This window comes from Oncorhynchus keta, chromosome 28 (assembly GCF_023373465.1).
Source record: "Oncorhynchus keta strain PuntledgeMale-10-30-2019 chromosome 28, Oket_V2, whole genome shotgun sequence".
Taxonomy (NCBI): Eukaryota; Metazoa; Chordata; class Actinopteri; order Salmoniformes; family Salmonidae; genus Oncorhynchus; species Oncorhynchus keta.
In genome coordinates, this window is record NC_068448.1 from 2,146,514 (window position 1) to 2,164,820 (window position 18,307).

Consider the following 18,307-nt stretch of genomic DNA (forward strand, 5'->3'; position numbering starts at 1 on the left):
GGTTAGCATTTTATATCAAGACATGCTGTTTGTGTAATGTGGGGTAGTTGCATTTAATATCATACCCCAAGACATGTGTGTGTGGGTAGTTAGCATTTAATATCATACCCCCAAGACATGCTAACCTTTCACCATTACAATAACAGGGGTGTTAGCATTTTATGTAGCCCCAAGACATGCTAACCTTTCACCATTACAATAACAGGGGTAGTTAGCATTTGATATCATACCTCCAAGACATGCTAACCTTTCACCATTACAATAACAGGGGTAGTTAGCATTTGATATCATACCCCCAAGACATGCTAACCTGTCACCATTGTAACAGGGGTGCATTTTATATCATACCCCCAAGACATGCTAACCCCTCACCATTACAATAACAGGGAGGTTAGCATCTTATATCAAACCACCAAGACATGCTAACCTCTCACCATTACAATGGGAGGTTGCATCTTATATCATACCCCCAAGACATGCTAACCCCTCACCATTGTGGGAGGTTGCATCTTATATCAAACCCCCAAGACATGCTAACCTCTCACCATTACAATCACAGGGGAGGTTAGCATTTTATACCAAACCCCCAAGACATGCTAATCTCTCACCATTACAATAACAGGGGAGGTTAGCGTTTTATATCAAACCCCAAGACATGCTAACCTCTCACCATTACAATGGAGGTTAGTGTAACAGGGGAGGTTAGCATTTTATATCATACCTCCAAGACATGCTAACCCCTCACCATTACAATAACAGGGGTGCATCTTATATCATACCCCCAAGTGTGTTCACCATTACAATAACAGGGGTGTTAGCATTTGATATCATACCTCCAAGACATGCTAACCTTTCACCATTAATAACTGGGTAGTTAGCATTTGATATCATACCCCCAAGACATTAACCTTCTCACCATTACAATAACAGGGGTAGTTAAAATTTGATAGCATACCCCCAAGACATGCTAACCTCTCACCATTACCTGTTAACTGGAGATTAGCATTTTATAATACCCCAAGACATGCTAACCTCTCACCATTACAATAACAGGGGAGGTTAGCATTTTATATCATACCCCCAAGACATGCTAACCCCTCACCATTACCAATAACAGGGGAGGTTAGCATCTTATATCAAACCCCAAGACATGCTAACCTCTCACCATTACAATAACAGGGGAGGTAGCATCTTATTAAAGACATGCTAACCCCTCAATTACAATAAAGGGGAGGTTAGCATCTTAAGACATGCTAACCTCTCACCATTTGGTTAGCATCTTATATCATACCCCCAAGACATCACCTCTCACCATTACCAATAACAGGAGAGGTTAGCATTTTATATCAACCCCCAAGACATGCTAACCTCTCACCATTACAATAACAGGGGAGGTTAGCATCTTAATCATACAAGACATGCTAACCCCTCACCATTACAATCACAGGGGAGGTTAGCATTTTATACCAAACCCCCAAGACATGCTAATCTCTCACCATTACAATAACAGGGGAGGTTAGCGTGTTATATCAAACCCCCAAGACATGCTAACCTCTCACCATTACAATAACGGGAGGTTAGCATCTTAAATCATACCTCCAAGACCATTACAATAACAGGGGAGGTTAGCATTTTATATCATACCTCCAAGACATGCTAACCCCTCACCATTACAATAACAGGGGTGGTTAGCATCTTATATCATACCCCCAAGACATGTTAACCTCTCACCATTACCAATAACAGGAGAGGTTAGCATTTTATATCATACCCCCAAGACATGCTAACCTCTCACCATTACAATAACAGGGGAGGTTAGCATCGTATATCATACCCCAAGACATGCTAACCCCTCACCATTACAATCACAGGGGAGGTTAGCATTTTATACCAAAACCCCAAGACATGCTAATCTCTCACCATTACAATAACAGGGGAGACGTTTTATATCAAACCCCCAAGACATGCTAACCTCTCACCATTAAAATAACGGGAGGTTAGCATCTTAAATCATACCTCCAAGACCATTACAATAACAGGGGAGGTTAGCATTTATATCATACCCCAAGACATGCTAACCTCTCACCATTACAATAACAGGGGAGGTTAGCATTTATATCATACCCCCAAGACATGCTAACCCCTCACCATTACAATAACAGGGGTGGTTAGCATCTTATATCATACCCCAAGACATGCTAACCTCTCACCATTACAATAACAGGGAGGTTAGCATTTTATATCATAGCCCCAAGACATGCTAACCTCTCACCATTACCAATAACAGGGAGGTTAGCATTTTATACCAAACCCCCAAGACATGCTAACCTCTCACCATTACATAACAGGGAGGTTAGCATCGTATATCATACCCCAAGACATGCTAACCCCTCACCATTACAATAACAGGGGTGGTTAGCATCTTATATCATACCCCCAAGACATGCTAACCTCTCACCATTACAATAACAGGGGAGGTTAGCATCTTATATCATACCCCCAAGACATGCTAACCCCTCACCATTACCAATAACAGGGGAGGTTAGCATCTTATATCAAACCCCCAAGACATGCTAACCTCTCACCATTACCAATAACAGGAGAGGTTAGCATCTTATATCATACCCCCAAGACATGCTAACCTCTCACCATTACCAATAACAGGAGAGGTTAGCATTTTATATCATACCCCCAAGACATGCTAACCTCTCACCATTACAATAACAGGGGAGGTTAGCATCTTATATCATACCCCCAAGACATGCTAACCCCTCACCATTACAATCACAGGGGAGGGTAGCATTTTATACCAAACCCCCAAGACATGCTAATCTCTCACCATTACAATAACAGGGGAGGTTAGCGTGTTATATCAAACCCCAAGACATGCTAACCTCTCACCATTACAATAACGGGAGGTTAGCATCTTAAATCATACCTCCAAGACCATTACAATAACAGGGGAGGTTAGCATTTTTATATCATACCTCCAAGACATGCTAACCCCTCACCATTACAATAACAGGGGTGGTTAGCATCTTATATCATACCCCAAGACATGCTAACCTCTCACCATTACCAATAACAGGAGAGGTTAGCATTTTATATCATACCCCCAAGACATGCTAACCTCTCACCATTACAATAACAGGGGAGGTTAGCATCTTATATCATACCCCCAAGACATGCTAACCCCTCACCATTACAATCACAGGGGAGGGTAGCATTTTATACCAAACCCCCAAGACATGCTAATCTCTCACCATTACAATAACAGGGGAGGTTAGCGTGTTATATCAAACCCCCAAGACATGCTAACCTCTCACCATTACAATAACGGGAGGTTAGCATCTTAAATCATACCTCCAAGACCATTACAATAACAGGGGAGGTTAGCATTTTATATCATACCTCCAAGACATGCTAACCCCTCACCATTACAATAACAGGGGTGGTTAGCATCTTATATCATACCCCCAAGACATGTTAACCTCTCACCATTACAATAACAGGGGAGGTTAGCACTTTATATCATAGCCCCAAGACATGCTAACCTCTCACCATTACCAATAACAGGGGAGGTTAGCATTTTATACCAAACCCCCAAGACATGCTAACCCCTCACCATTACCAATAACAGGAGAGGTTAGCATTTAACCTGTGTGTATTTGAACCAGTCACAGTAAAAGGTGGTAAGTTCTTACCCGTGTGACATCCTCTGTGCACAGTCCTCTTGCTGTGCGCCGGGTGCTGATCAGAGTCTACACGCCGTCTCAGGGCACCGCTGAACAGCGCCTTCTTCGGCTTCCTCTGACACACCTCCTCCTACACATCAAAAGATGGGTTTATTTTATCGTCACATTCACCGTTCAATACCATTCTCGTAGCGGTACAAAAACGAGATTGTGCCGGTCTCTCAACGGTCTCTCACCCTGCAATGCATCTCACCACCTGTATTCGGTGTCCTGTGTGAATTTAAGTGTGCTCTCTCTCTAATTCTCTCTTTCTCTCTCTCTCGGAGGACCTGAGCCCTAGGACCATGCCCCAGGACTACCTGACATGATGACTCCTTGCTGTCCCCTGTGCTGCTGCTCCAGTTTCAACTGACCTGAGCCCTAGGACCATGCCCCAGGACTACCTGACATGATGACTCCTTGCTGTCCCCAGTCCATCTGGCCGTGCTGCTGCTCCAGTTTCAACTGTTCTACCTTATTATTATTATTATTGTTCGACCATGCTGGTCATTTATGAACATTTGAACATCTTGGCCATGTTCTGTTATAATCTCCATGCACAGCCAGAAGAGGACTGGCCACCCCACTAGCCTGGAGGTTTCTTCCTAGGTTTTGGCCTTTCTTGGGAGTATTTCCTAGCCACCGTGCTTCTACACCTGCATTGCTTGCTGTTTGGGGTTTTAGGCTGGGTTTCTGTACAGCACTTTGAGATATCAGCTGATGTACGAAGGGCTTTCTAAATACATTTGATTTGATAGGGAGCACTCCAGTCCATTAAGTCTCTGGTTGATTTATAAATACATTTGATTTGATTTGAAAAATGATCGGAGGGATAACAAGTTAAATGAAGTTAAATTAGGAGTGGGGTGGGGGGTTCTGCTTTCTGAGTAGAATGTATCAGTCTGTGTGGTAATATTCACATCCTCTTTTACCTCTGTCTTTATAATAGTCTTGGGTCCGTGGCGGTAGGATCCGGCCCGACGGCGTACGTTGGGGCGTCTCTCCCCAGCCTCCAGGGGGAAATCAACAGGAAGCTCTCCTGTCAACTCCTGTTATAGACGAATACACCACATTAACAAGATAAATCACCTAGAAGCTCTCCTGTTATAGACGAATACACCACATTAACAAGATAAATCACCTAGAAGCTCTCCTGTTATAGACGAATACACCACATTAACAAGATAAATCACCTAGAAGCTCTCCTGTTATAGACGAATACACCACATTAACAAGATAAATCACCAGGAAGCTCTCCTGTCAACTCCTGTTATAGACGAATACACCACATTAACAAGATAAATCACCTAGAAGCTCTCCTGTTATAGACGAATACACCACATTAACAATATAAATCACCTAGAAGCTCTCCTGTTCTCAGACGAATACACACATTAACAAGATAAATCACCTAGAAGCTCTCCTGTTATAGACGAATACACCACATTAACAAGATAAATCACCTAGAAGCTCTCCTGTTATAGACGAATACACCACATTAATAAGATAAATCACCAGGAAGCTCTCCTGTTATAGACGAATACACCACATTAACAAGATAAATCACCTAGAAGCTCTCCTGTTATAGACGAATACACCACATTAACAAGATAAATCACCTAGAAGCTCTCCTGTTATAGACGAATACACCACATTAATAAGATAAATCACCTAGAAGCTCTCCTGTTATAGACGAATACACCACATTAACAAGATAAATCACCTAGAAGCTCTCCTGTTATAGACGAATACACCACATTAATAAGATAAATCACCTAGAAGCTCTCCTGTTATAGACGAATACACCACATTAACAAGATAAATCACCTAGAAGCTCTCCTGTTATAGACGAATACACCACATTAACAAGATAAATCACCTAGAAGCTCTCCTGTTATAGACGAATACACCACATTAATAAGATAAATCACCAGGAAGCTCTCCTGTCAACTCCTGTTATAGACGAATACACCACATTAACAAGATAAATCACCTAGAAGCTCTCCTGTTATAGACGAATACACCACATTAACAAGATAAATCACCTAGAAGCTCTCCTGTTATAGACGAATACACCACATTAACAAGATAAATCACCTAGAAGCTCTCCTGTTATAGACGAATACACCACATTAACAAGATAAATCACCTAGAAGCTCTCCTGTTATAGACGAATACACCACATTAACAAGATAAATCACCAGGAAGCTCTCCTGTCAACTCCTGTTATAGACGAATACACCACATTAACAAGATAAATCACCTAGAAGCTCTCCTGTTATAGACGAATACACCACATTAATAAGATAAATCACCTAGAAGCTCTCCTGTTATAGACGAATACACCACATTAACAAGATAAATCACCTAGAAGCTCTCCTGTTATAGACGAATACACCACATTAACAAGATAAATCACCTAGAAGCTCTCCTGTTATAGACGAATACACCACATTAACAAGATAAATCACCAGGAAGCTCTCCTGTCAACTCCTGTTATAGACGAATACACCACATTAACAAGATAAATCACCTAGAAGCTCTCCTGTTATAGACGAATACACCACATTAACAAGATAAATCACCAGGAAGCTCTCCTGTTATAGACGCATACACCACATTAACAAGATAAATCACCTAGAAGCTCTCCTGTTATAGACGAATACACCACATTAACAAGATAAATCACCTAGAAGCTCTCCTGTCAACTCCTGTTATAGACAAATACACCACATTAACAAGATAAATCACCAGGAAGCTCTCCTGTTATAGACGAATACACCACATTAACAAGATAAATCACCTAGAAGCTCTCCTGTTATAGACGAATACACCATATTAACAAGATAAATTAGAAGCTCTCCTGTTGTGAATACACCACATTAACAAGATAAATCACCTAGAAGCTCTCCTGTTGTAGACGAATACACCACATTAACAAGATAAATCACCTAGAAGCTCTCCTGTTATAGACGAATACACCACATTAATAAGATAAATCACCTAGAAGCTCTCCTGTTATAGACGAATACACCACATTAATAAGATAAATCACCTAGAAGCTCTCCTGTTATAGACGAATACACCACAATAACAAGATAAATCACCTAGAAGCTCTCCTGTCAACTCCTGTTATAGACGAATACACCACATTAACAAGATAAATCACCAGGAAGCTCTCCTGTCAACTCCTGTTATAGACGAATACACCACATTAACAAGATAAATCACCTAGAAGCTCTCCTGTTATAGACAAATACACCACATTAACAAGATAAATCACCTAGAAGCTCTCCTGTTATAGACGAATACACCACATTAACAAGATAAATCACCTAGAAGCTCTCCTGTTATAGACGAATACACCACATTAACAAGATAAATCACCTAGAAGCTCTCCTGTCAACTCCTGTTATAGACAAATACACCACATTAACAAGATAAATCACCAGGAAGCTCTCCTGTTATAGACGAATACACCACATTAACAAGATAAATCACCTAGAAGCTCTCCTGTTATAGACGAATACACCATATTAACAAGATAAATCACCTAGAAGCTCTCCTGTTGTAGACGAATACACCACATTAACAAGATAAATCACCTAGAAGCTCTCCTGTTGTAGACGAATACACCACATTAACAAGATAAATCACCTAGAAGCTCTCCTGTTATAGACGAATACACCACATTAATAAGATAAATCACCTAGAAGCTCTCCTGTTATAGACGAATACACCACATTAATAAGATAAATCACCTAGAAGCTCTCCTGTTATAGACGAATACACCACAATAACAAGATAAATCACCTAGAAGCTCTCCTGTTATAGACAAAAACACCACATTAACAAGATAAATCACCTAGAAGCTCTCCTGTTATAGACGAATACACCACATTAACAAGATAAATCACCTAGAAGCTCTCCTGTTATAGACGAATACACCACATTAACAAGATAAATCACCTAGAAGCTCTCCTGTTATAGACGAATACACCACATTAACAAGATAAATCACCTAGAAGCTCTCCTGTTAGAATACACCACATTAACAAGATAAATCACCTAGAAGCTCTCCTGTTATAGACAAATACACCACATTAACAAGATAAATCACCTAGAAGCTCTCCTGTTATAGACGAATACACCACATTAACAAGATAAATCACCAGGAAGCTCTCCTGTTATAGACGCATACACCACATTAACAAGATAAATCACCTAGAAGCTCTCCTGTTATAGACGAATACACCACATTAACAAGATAAATCACCTAGAAGCTCTCCTGTCAACTCCTGTTATAGGCAGGTCCTGGACAGGACAAACAGTCACAGAAGTAAACCTGACATACTAGTTGTCAGTATTTGGCTGTGAGTACGTGTACCAGAAGTAAACCTGACATACTAGTCGTCAGTATTTGGCTGTGAGTACGTGTACCAGAAGTAAACCTGACATACTAGTTGTCAGTATTTGGCTGTGAGTACGTGTACCAGAAGTAAACCTGACATACTAGTTGTCAGTATTTGGCTGTGAGTACGTGTACCAGAAGTAAACCTGACATACTAGTCGTCAGTATTTGGCTGTGAGTACGTGTACCAGAAGTAAACCTGACATACTAGTTGTCAGTATTTGGCTGTGAGTACGTGTACCAGAAGTAAACCTGATATACTAGTCGTCAGTATTTGGCTGTGAGTACGTGTACCAGAAAGAAACCTGACATACTAGTAGTCAGTATTTGGCTGTGAGTACGTGTACCAGAAGTAAACGTGACATACTAGTCGTCAGTATTTGGCTGTGAGTACGTGTACCAGAAGTAAACGTGACATACTAGTCGTCAGTATTTGGCTGTGAGTACGTGTACCAGAAGTAAACCTGACATACTAGTCGTCAGTATTTGGCTGTGAATACGTGTACCAGAAGTAAACCTGACATACTAGTAGTCAGTATTTGGCTGTGAGTACGTGTACCAGAAAGAAACCTGACATACTAGTCGTCAGTATTTGGCTAGTACGTGTACCAGAAGTAAACCTGACATACTCGTCGTCAGTATTTGGCTGTGAGTACGTGTACCAGAAGTAAACCTGACATACTAGTTGTCAGTATTTGGCTGTGAGTACGTGTACCAGAAGGAAACGTGACATACTAGTCGTCAGTATTTGGCTGTGAGTACGTGTACCAGAAGTAAACCTGACATACTAGTAGTCAGTATTTGGCTGTGAGTACGTGTACCAGAAGGAAACCTGACATACTAGTAGTCAGTATTTGGCTGTGAGTACGTGTACCAGAAGTAAACCTGACATACTAGTTGTCAGTATTTGGCTGTGAGTACGTGTACCAGAAGTAAACCTGACATACTAGTTGTCAGTATTTGGCTGTGAGTACGTGTACCAGAAGTAAACCTGACATACTAGTCGCCAGTATTTGGCTGTGAGTACGTGTACCAGAAGTAAACCTGACATACTAGTCGTCAGTATTTGGCTGTGAGTACGTGTACCAGAAGTAAACCTGACATACTAGTCGTCAGTATTTGGCTGTGAGTACGTGTACCAGAAGTAAACCTGACATACTAGTCGTCAGTATTTGGCTGTGAGTACGTGTACCAGAAGTAAACCTGACATACTAGTTGTCAGTATTTGGCTGTGAGTACGTGTACCAGAAGTAAACCTGATATACTAGTCGTCAGTATTTGGCTGTGAGTACGTGTACCAGAAAGAAACCTGACATACTAGTAGTCAGTATTTGGCTGTGAGTACGTGTACCAGAAGTAAACCTGACATACTAGTTGTCAGTATTTGGCTGTGAGTATGTGTACCAGAAAGAAACCTGACATACTAGTAGTCAGTATTTGGCTGTGAGTACGTGTACCAGAAGTAAACCTGACATACTAGTAGTCAGTATTTGGCTGTGAGTACGTGTACCAGAAGTAAACCTGACATACTAGTCGTCAGTATTTGGCTGTGAGTACGTGTACCAGAAGTAAACCTGACATACTAGTCATCAGTATTTGGCTGTGAGTACGTGTACTGACCGCCTCCTGCAGACAGACTCTCCGTAGCTCAGCCAGTCTGCTATTCAGTAGAGTCTCGAGACTGCGTCTTCTCTCCTGTAGTTCTGTCATCCTTTCAACAGCCTCCGGACTGCCACCCAGCAGGTCTACACAACACACAGAAGAAGGAGATGACATGCTAAGAGTTGATCAAACATGGCTATACATTCTTTCACTAAAAACTAAAATTGCTATCGCTAAATTAGGTATATAAAATACATGTTTTATTTCCTCACCAGGTACTGAGATGAGATGACCCTTGACTTCCATGTCAGGTGTGTCCCAGGTGACCTCGCTGCTCTCAGTGCATCCCAACAGATCACTCACCTGCACACACACACACAGAGGGGGGATAGACCAGAGGTAAGGACCAGCGGGACCAGAGACCAGAGGTAAGGACCAGCGGGATGGATCAGGGGGACGGACCAGGGGGACGGACCAGGGGGACGGATCAGGGGGACGGATCAGGGGGACGGACCAGGGGGACGGACCAGGGGGACGGACCAGGGGGACGGACCAGGGGGACAGACCAGGGGGACGGACCAGGGGGACGGACCAGGGGGACGGACCAGGGGGACGGACCAGGGGGACGGACCAGGGGGACGGACCAGGGGGACGGACCAGGGGGACGGACCAGGGGGACAGACCAGGGGGACGGACCAGGGGGACGGACCAGGGGGACGGACCAGGGGGACGGACCAGGGGGACGGACCAGGGGGACGGACCAGGGGGACAGACCAGGGGGACAGACCAGGGGGACAGACCAGGGGGACAGACCAGGGGGACGGACCAGGGGGACGGACCAGGGGGACGGACCAGGGGGACGGACCAGGGGGACGGACCAGGGGGACGGACCACTCCAGTGTCTGCTGGTGTTTGTCCTTGTTTCTCTAAATCAGTGTCTGGTTTCCACCTAGAAAACAGTTGTGTGTAATGGATTGGCAGGCAAGAGGGACACTACACATGTTTCTGGCTGGGCTGTAGTCAGCACAATGCTGCAGTACTGATACAGACCTGACAGGGGCACCACTCAACAGTACTGATACAGACCTGATGGGTGCGCCACTCAACAGTACTGATACAGACGCCACTCAACAGTACTGATACAGACCTGACAGGGGCGCCACTCAACAGTACTGATACAGACCTGACAGGGGCGCCACTCAACAGTACTGATACAGGCCTGATGGGGGCGCCACTCAACAGTACTGATACAGACCTGATGGGTGTGCCACTCAACAGTACTGATACAGACCTGATGGGTGCGCCACTCAACAGTACTGATACAGACCTGATCGGGGCGCCACTCAACAGTACTGATACAGACCTGACGGGGGCGCCACTCAATAGTACTGATACAGACCTGACGGGGGCGCCACTCAACAGTACTGATACAGACCTGACGGGGCGCCACTCAACAGTACTGATGGGGGCGCCACTCAACAGTACTGATACAGGCCTGATGGGGCGCCACTCAACAGTACTGATACAGACCTGACGGGGGCGCCACTCAACAGTACTGATACAGACCTGACGGGGCGCCACTCAACAGTACTGATACAGACCTGATGGGGGCGCCACTCAACAGTACTGATACAGACCTGATGGGGGCGCCACTCAACAGTACTGATACAGACCTGACAGGGGCGCCACTCAACAGTACTGATACAGACCTGATGGGGGCGCCACTCAACAGTACTGATACAGACCTGATGGGTGCGCCACTCAACAGTACTGATACAGACCTGATGGGGCGCCACTCAACAGTACTGATACAGACCTGACGGGGCGCCACTCGACAGTACTGATACAGGCCTGACGGGGGCGCCACTCAACAGTACTGATACAGGCCTGACGGGGGCGCCACTCGACAGTACTGATACAGGCCTGACGGGGGCGCCACTCAACAGTACTGATACAGGCCTGACGGGGCGCCACTCGACAGTACTGATACAGACCTGACGGGGGCGCCACTCGACAGTACTGATACAGACCTGATGGGGCGCCACTCAACAGTACTGATACAGACCTGATGGGGGCGCCACTCAACAGTACTGATACAGACCTGACGGGGGCGCCACTCGACAGTACTGATACAGACCTGATGGGGGCGCCACTCAACAGTACTGATACAGTACTGATGGGGGCGCCACTCAACAGTACTGATACAGACCAGACGGGGCGCCACTCAACAGTACTGATACAGGCCTGACGGGGGGCGCCACTCAACAGTACTGATACAGGCCTGACGGGGGGCGCCACTCAACAGTACTGATACAGGCCTGACGGGGCGTTTCGACAGTACTGATACAGACCTGACGGGGGCGCCACTCAACAGTACTGATACAGACCTGATGGGGCGCCACTCAACAGTACTGATACAGACCTGACGGGGCGCCACTCAACAGTACTGATACAGACCTGACGGGGGCGCCACTAAACAGTACTGATACAGAACTGATGGGGGCGCCACTCAACAGTACTGATACAGACCTGACAGGGGCGCCACTCAACAGTACTGATACAGGCCTGACGGGGGCGCCACTCAACAGTACTGATACAGACCTGACGGGGCGCCACTCAACAGTACTGATACAGACCTGATGGGGGCGCCACTCAACAGTACTGATATAGACCTGACGGGGGCGCCACTCAACAGTACTGATACAGACCTGACGGGGCGCCACTCGACAGTACTGATACAGGCCTGACGGGGGCGCCACTTGACAGTACTGATACAGGCCTGACGGGGGCGCCACTCAACAGTACTGATACAGGCCTGACGGGGGGCGCCACTCAACAGTACTGATACAGACCTGACGGGGCGTGACTCAACAGTACTGATACAGTACTGATGGGGGCGCCACTCGACAGTACTGATACAGACCTGATGGGGGCGCCACTCAACAGTACTGATACAGACCTGATGGGGGCGCCACTCAACAGTACTGATACAGACCTGATGGGGGCGCCACTCAACAGTACTGATACAGACCTGACGGGGCGCCACTCAACAGTACTGATACAGTACTGATGGGGGCGCCACTCAACAGTACTGATACAGACCTGATGGGTGCGCCACTCAACAGTACTGATACAGACCTGATGGGGGCGCCACTCAACAGTACTGATACAGACCTGATGGGGGCGCCACTCAACAGTACTGATACAGACCTGACGGGGGCGCCACTCAACAGTACTGATACAGACCTGATGGGGGCGCCACTCAACAGTACTGAAACAGACCTGATGGGAGCGCCACTCAACAGTACTGATACAGTACTGATGGGGGCGCCACTCAACAGTACTGATACAGGTCCGACGGGGGCGCCACTCAACAGTACTGATACAGACCTGACGGGGCGCCACTCAACAGTACTGATACAGACCTGATGGGGGCGCCACTCAACAGTACTGATACAGACCTGATGGGGGCGCCACTCAACAGTACTGATACAGACCTGACGGGGGCGCCACTCAACAGTACTGATACAGACCTGACGGGGGCGCCACTCGGCAGTACTGATACAGACCTGATGAGGGCGCCACTCAACACTCTGTATACAACAACAACAACAACAACAACAACAACAACAACAACAACGCCTTATGAGAAACCAGACAACTGGATGTTGGAGAGTAGAAGCATAGTCGAACAAAACCTGTCTAAGTAAAAGGTTAAAGAATTGAACTGAATCAGGCAGAATAAAGATTTGTTTCAAGACTGTCAGTGAGACTGAGACAGAGATGGAGAAATGTTTTGTGTTATGATTTAGGACTGAAAAAAGACTTGTCATCTTTATTGTAACACAATGCACTCTACGACCCCTCTTTCCAACCAACCAAGGAAACACGAGCCTGTCCAGACACAGCCCGTAGCCCCTAGACACCTCTCCTCTGTCCCTAGCCCCTAGACACCTCTCCTCTGTCCCTAGCCCCTAGACACCTCTCCTCTGTCCCTAACCCCTAGACACCTCTCCTCTGTCCCTAGCCCCTAGACACCTCTCCTCTGTCCCTAGCCCCTAGACACCTCTCCTCTGTCCCTAGCCCCTAGACACCTCTCCTCTGTCCCTAACCCCTAGCCACCTCTCCTCTGTCCCTAACCCCTAGACACATCTCCTCTATCCCTAGCCCCTAATCCTGTGAAAGGATTTAGATAAGATGGGAGCAATTTCACCTAGCCTATACCTATCCAACCCTTTCAATTGCCTAGGGTGTTGACAGTAGGTGGTAGGGGCCCAGGGTTCAATACTGCGGCCAAAACAGTTTTTACTTGGCAGTGCGATAAACATTTGAATTGATCGCATCGGTGCCAGGGAATATATTTGACCTGGTTACGTACAATCAATCATGATTTAACCAAACAGGAAATGTGCAAATCGACCAGAAACCAACCACCTTTCTGAAGAGGGAACCGCGCCAGAGGAATGGTCCTGTGTGTCTGTCTGTCTGTGTCGGGGCTCTACATACCGTGGAGAGTTCCGGAAGCCAGATCATCCCTGTCGGTGACCCGCTTGGGCATGTCAAAGAAATACTGTTATAATGCTATATATATATATATTATTTTTTTATTTTTTATTTTTTAAATCTAGGCGATATAATTGATTTTTAAAAAACAAAACAGATGGATTGCAGAAAGATATTCTTTCAATTATGACAATTATTTATCACACATGCGCTGCACCACATATCAGTCAGTCAGAGCAGCCTGGGCTCATAGACTAGACGTAACAACAGTAAAAGTAAGTCCGGGACACTGAAATTAGTATGATATGTTACGTTTGGTATGATTACGTAAGACTGAAGGTTCCTACAGGCAAAACGTAAACAATGGTGGTTGGTCGGGGTGGATGGGTGGGCATTTAACACAAACGTCTTGCAACCCAAAGCTCTTTAGCAACTTAGAAAACACATGCTACATTTTAGCTACAGCAGGGGGCTAGGGAGTAGGGGGCTAGGGAGTAGGGGGCTAGGGGTAGGGGGCTAGGGAGTAGGGGGCTAGGGAGTAGGGGGCTAGGGAGTAGGGGGCTAGGGAGTAGGGGGCTAGGGGGTAGGGGGCTAAGGAGTAGGGGGCTAGGGAGTAGGGGGCTAGGGGGTAGGGGGCTAAGGAGTAGGGGCTAAGGAGTAAGGGGCTAGGGAGTAGGGGGCAAGGAGTAAGGGACTAAGGAGTAGGGGGCTAAGGAGTAGGGGGCTAGGGAGTAGGGGGCTAGGGGGTAGGGGGCTAGGGGGTAGGGGGCTAGGGAGTAGGGGGCTAAGGAGTAGGGGGCTAGGGAGTAGGGGGCTAGGGGGTAGGGGGCAAGGAGTAGGGGGCTAGGGGGTAAGGGGCAAGGAGTAGGGGGCTAGGGAGTAGGGGGCTAAGGAGTAGGGGGCTAGGGAGTAGGGGGCAAAGGAGTAGGGGGCTAGGGGGTAAGGGGCTAAGGAGTAGGGGGCTAAGGAGTAGGGGGCTAAGGAGTAGGGGGCTAAGGAGTAAGGGGCTAGGGAGTAGGGGGCTAGGGAGTAGGGGGCTAAGGAGTAGGGGGCTAGGGGGTAGGGGGCTAAGGAGTAGGGGGCTAAGGAGTAAGGGGCTAGGAAGTAGGGGGCTAGGGGGTAAGGGGCTAGGGGGTAGGGGGCTAAGGAGTAAGGGGCTAGGGAGTAGGGGGCTAGGGAGTAGGGGGCTAAGGAGTAGGGGGCTAGGGGGTAAGGGGCTAAGGAGTAGGGGGCTAGGGAGTAGGGGGCTAAGGAGTAGGGGCTAGGGGGTAAGGGGCTAAGGAGTAGGGGGCTAAGGAGTAAGGGGCTAGGGAGTAGGGGGCTAAGGAGTAGGGGCTAGGGAGTAGGGGGCTAGGGGGTAAGGGGCTAAGGAGTAGGGGCTAGGGGGTAAGGGGCTAAGGAGTAGGGGGCTAAGGAGTAGGGGGCTAGGGAGTAGGGGGCTAAGGAGTAGGGGGCCAAGGAGTAGGGGGCTAGGGGTAAGGGGCTAAGGAGTAGGGGGCTAAGGAGTAGGGGCTAAGGAGTAGGGGGCTAAGGAGTAAGGGGCCAAGGAGTAGGGGCTAGGGAGTAAGGGGCTAGGGAGTAGGGGGCTAGGGAGTAGGGGGCTAGGGAGTAGGGGGCTAGGGAGTAGGGGGCTAGGGAGTAGGGGGCTAGGAAGTAGGGGGCTAGGAATTGGGGGCTAGGGAGTAAGGGTCTAGGGAGTAGGGGGCTAGGGAGTAGGGGGCTAGGGAGTAAGGGGCTAAGGAGTAGGGGGCTAGGGAGTAAGGGGCTAGGGAGTAAGGGGCTAGGGAGTAGGGGGCTAGGGAGTAAGGGGCTAGGGAGTAGGGGGCTAGGGAGTAAGGGGCTAAGGAGTAGGGGGCTAGGGAGTAAGGGGCTAGGTTATTTTTTGTGGCTGGCCCAACTACAAGGATGACCCTGGGATGCCTGGGAACAGGAAGTGAACAGGAAACAGGAACAGAAAACACGTCATCAAGTAGGAAGTCAGAGAACAGAGAGCAGGAGAGACATAACACTGAAGAACACACACACACACACACACACACACACACACACACACACACACACACACACACACACACACACACACACACACACACACACACACACACATACACACACACACACGCACACAAGCAAACACACTCGCACACACACACAATAACACTAAAGAACATAAATACACTCTATATACAAAAGTACCCTTTCAAATTAGTGGATTCGGCTATTTCAGCCACACCCGTTGCTGACAGGTGTATAAAATAGAGCACACAGCCATGCAATCTCCATAGACAAACATTGGCAGTATAATGGCCCTTACTGAAGAGCTCAGTGACTTTTAACGTGGCACCGTCATAGAATGCCACCTGGTGGATGCCATTTCCTGTTTCAGCATGACAATGCCCCCCGTGCACAAGGCAAAGTCTATACAGAATGGGTTTGTCGAGATCACTATTAAAAAACTTGACTGGCCTGCAAAGAGCCCTGACCTCAACCCCATCGAACACCTTTGGGATGAATTAGAACGCAGACTGCGAGCCAGGCCTAATCACCCAACATCAGACCTCGACCTCACTAATGCTCTTGTGGATGAATGGAAGCAAGTCTCTGCAGCAATGTTCCAACATCTAGTGGAAAGCCTTCCCAGAAGAGTGGAGGCTGTTATAGCAGCAATGTTCCAACATCTAGTGGAAAGCCTTCCTAGAAGAGTGGAGGCTGTTATAGCAGCAATGTTCCAACATCTAGTGGAAAGCCTTCCCAGAAGAGTGGAGGCTGTTATAGCAGCAATGTTCCAACATCTAGTGGAAAGCCTTCCCAGAAGAGTGGAGGCTGTTATAGCAGCAATGTTCCTACATCTAGTGGAAAGCCTTCCTAGAAGAGTGGAGGCTGTTATAGCAGCAATGTTCCAACATCTAGTGGAAAGCCTTCCTAGAAGAGTGGAGGCTGTTATAGCAGCAATGTTCCAACATCTAGTGGAAAGCCTTCCCAGAAGAGTGGAGGCTGTTATAGCAGCAATGTTCCAACATCTAGTGGAAAGCCTTCCTAGAAGAGTGGAGGCTGTTATAGCAGCAATGTTCCAACATCTAGTGGAAAGCCTTCCCAGAAGAGTGGAGGCTGTTATAGCAGCAATGTTCCAACATCTAGTGGAAAGCCTTCCCAGAAGAGTGGAGGCTGTTATAGCAGCAATGTTCCAACATCTAGTGGAAAGCCTTCCCAGAAGAGTGGAGGCTGTTATAGCAGCAATGTTCCATCATCTAGTGGAAAGCCTTCCCAGAAGAGTGGAGGCTGTTATAGCAGCAATGTTCCAACATCTAGTGGAAAGCCTTCCCAGAAGAGTGGAGGCTGTTATAGCAGCAATGTTCCTACATCTAGTGGAAAGCCTTCCCAGAAGAGTGGAGGCTGTTATAGCAGCAATGTACCAACATCTAGTAGAAAGCCTTCCCAGAAGAGTGGAGGCTGTTATAGCAGCAATGTTCCAACATCTAGTGGAAAACCTTCCCAGAAGAGTGGAGGCTGTTATAGCAGAAATGTTCCATCATCTAGTGGAAAGCCTTCCCAGAAGAGTGGAGGCTGTTATAGCAGCAAAACAGGGACCAACTCCATATTAATTAATGCCCATGGTTTTGGAATGAGATATTAGACGAGCGGGTGTCCACATACTTTTGGTCATGTAGTGTAATAGACAGACAGACAGACAGACCACAACAACCTGAAATAATAAACAGGAATCTATTCCCTGCATAGTGCACTACTTTAGACCAGAGCCTTATGGGAATAGGTTGCCATTTATGACCGTGTGGCTCAGCGTGGCCCTTGCAACGGCAGGATTGTGGGTTGGATTCCCACGGGGAAGACCAGTATGATAAAAATATATATATGCCATTTAGCAGACGCTTTTATCCAAAGCGACTTACAGTCATGTGTGCATGCATACATTCTACGTATGGGTGGTCTCGGGAATCGAACCCACTACCCTGGCGTTACAAGCGCCATGCTCTACCAACTGTGCTACAGAAGGACCACAAAATATATTCCCTCGCTACTATACGCTCTCGATAAACGC

The 18,307-nt window shown here is 46.9% G+C and overlaps 1 protein-coding gene across 3 annotated transcripts in view; it reads right to left on the reverse strand.

Moving 5' to 3' along the window:
- The window catches only part of ccdc120a (coiled-coil domain containing 120a), a 150,097-nt gene that overhangs the window by 26,907 nt on the left and 104,883 nt on the right, over positions 1-18,307 (reverse strand). For all 3 annotated transcript variants that reach the window (XR_008084577.1, XM_052484337.1, XM_052484336.1), the window contains exons 3-6: positions 10,020-10,110; positions 9,766-9,890; positions 4,667-4,783; positions 3,705-3,825 (exon numbers count right to left, since the gene is read on the reverse strand). Coding sequence is in view for 2 of the 3 variants with exons in the window: in XM_052484336.1 (XP_052340296.1) it covers positions 3,705-3,825; positions 4,667-4,783; positions 9,766-9,890; positions 10,020-10,110 (454 nt within the window). In the remaining variant the exon portion in view is untranslated. The remainder of the gene's footprint in view (positions 1-3,704; positions 3,826-4,666; positions 4,784-9,765; positions 9,891-10,019; positions 10,111-18,307) is intronic.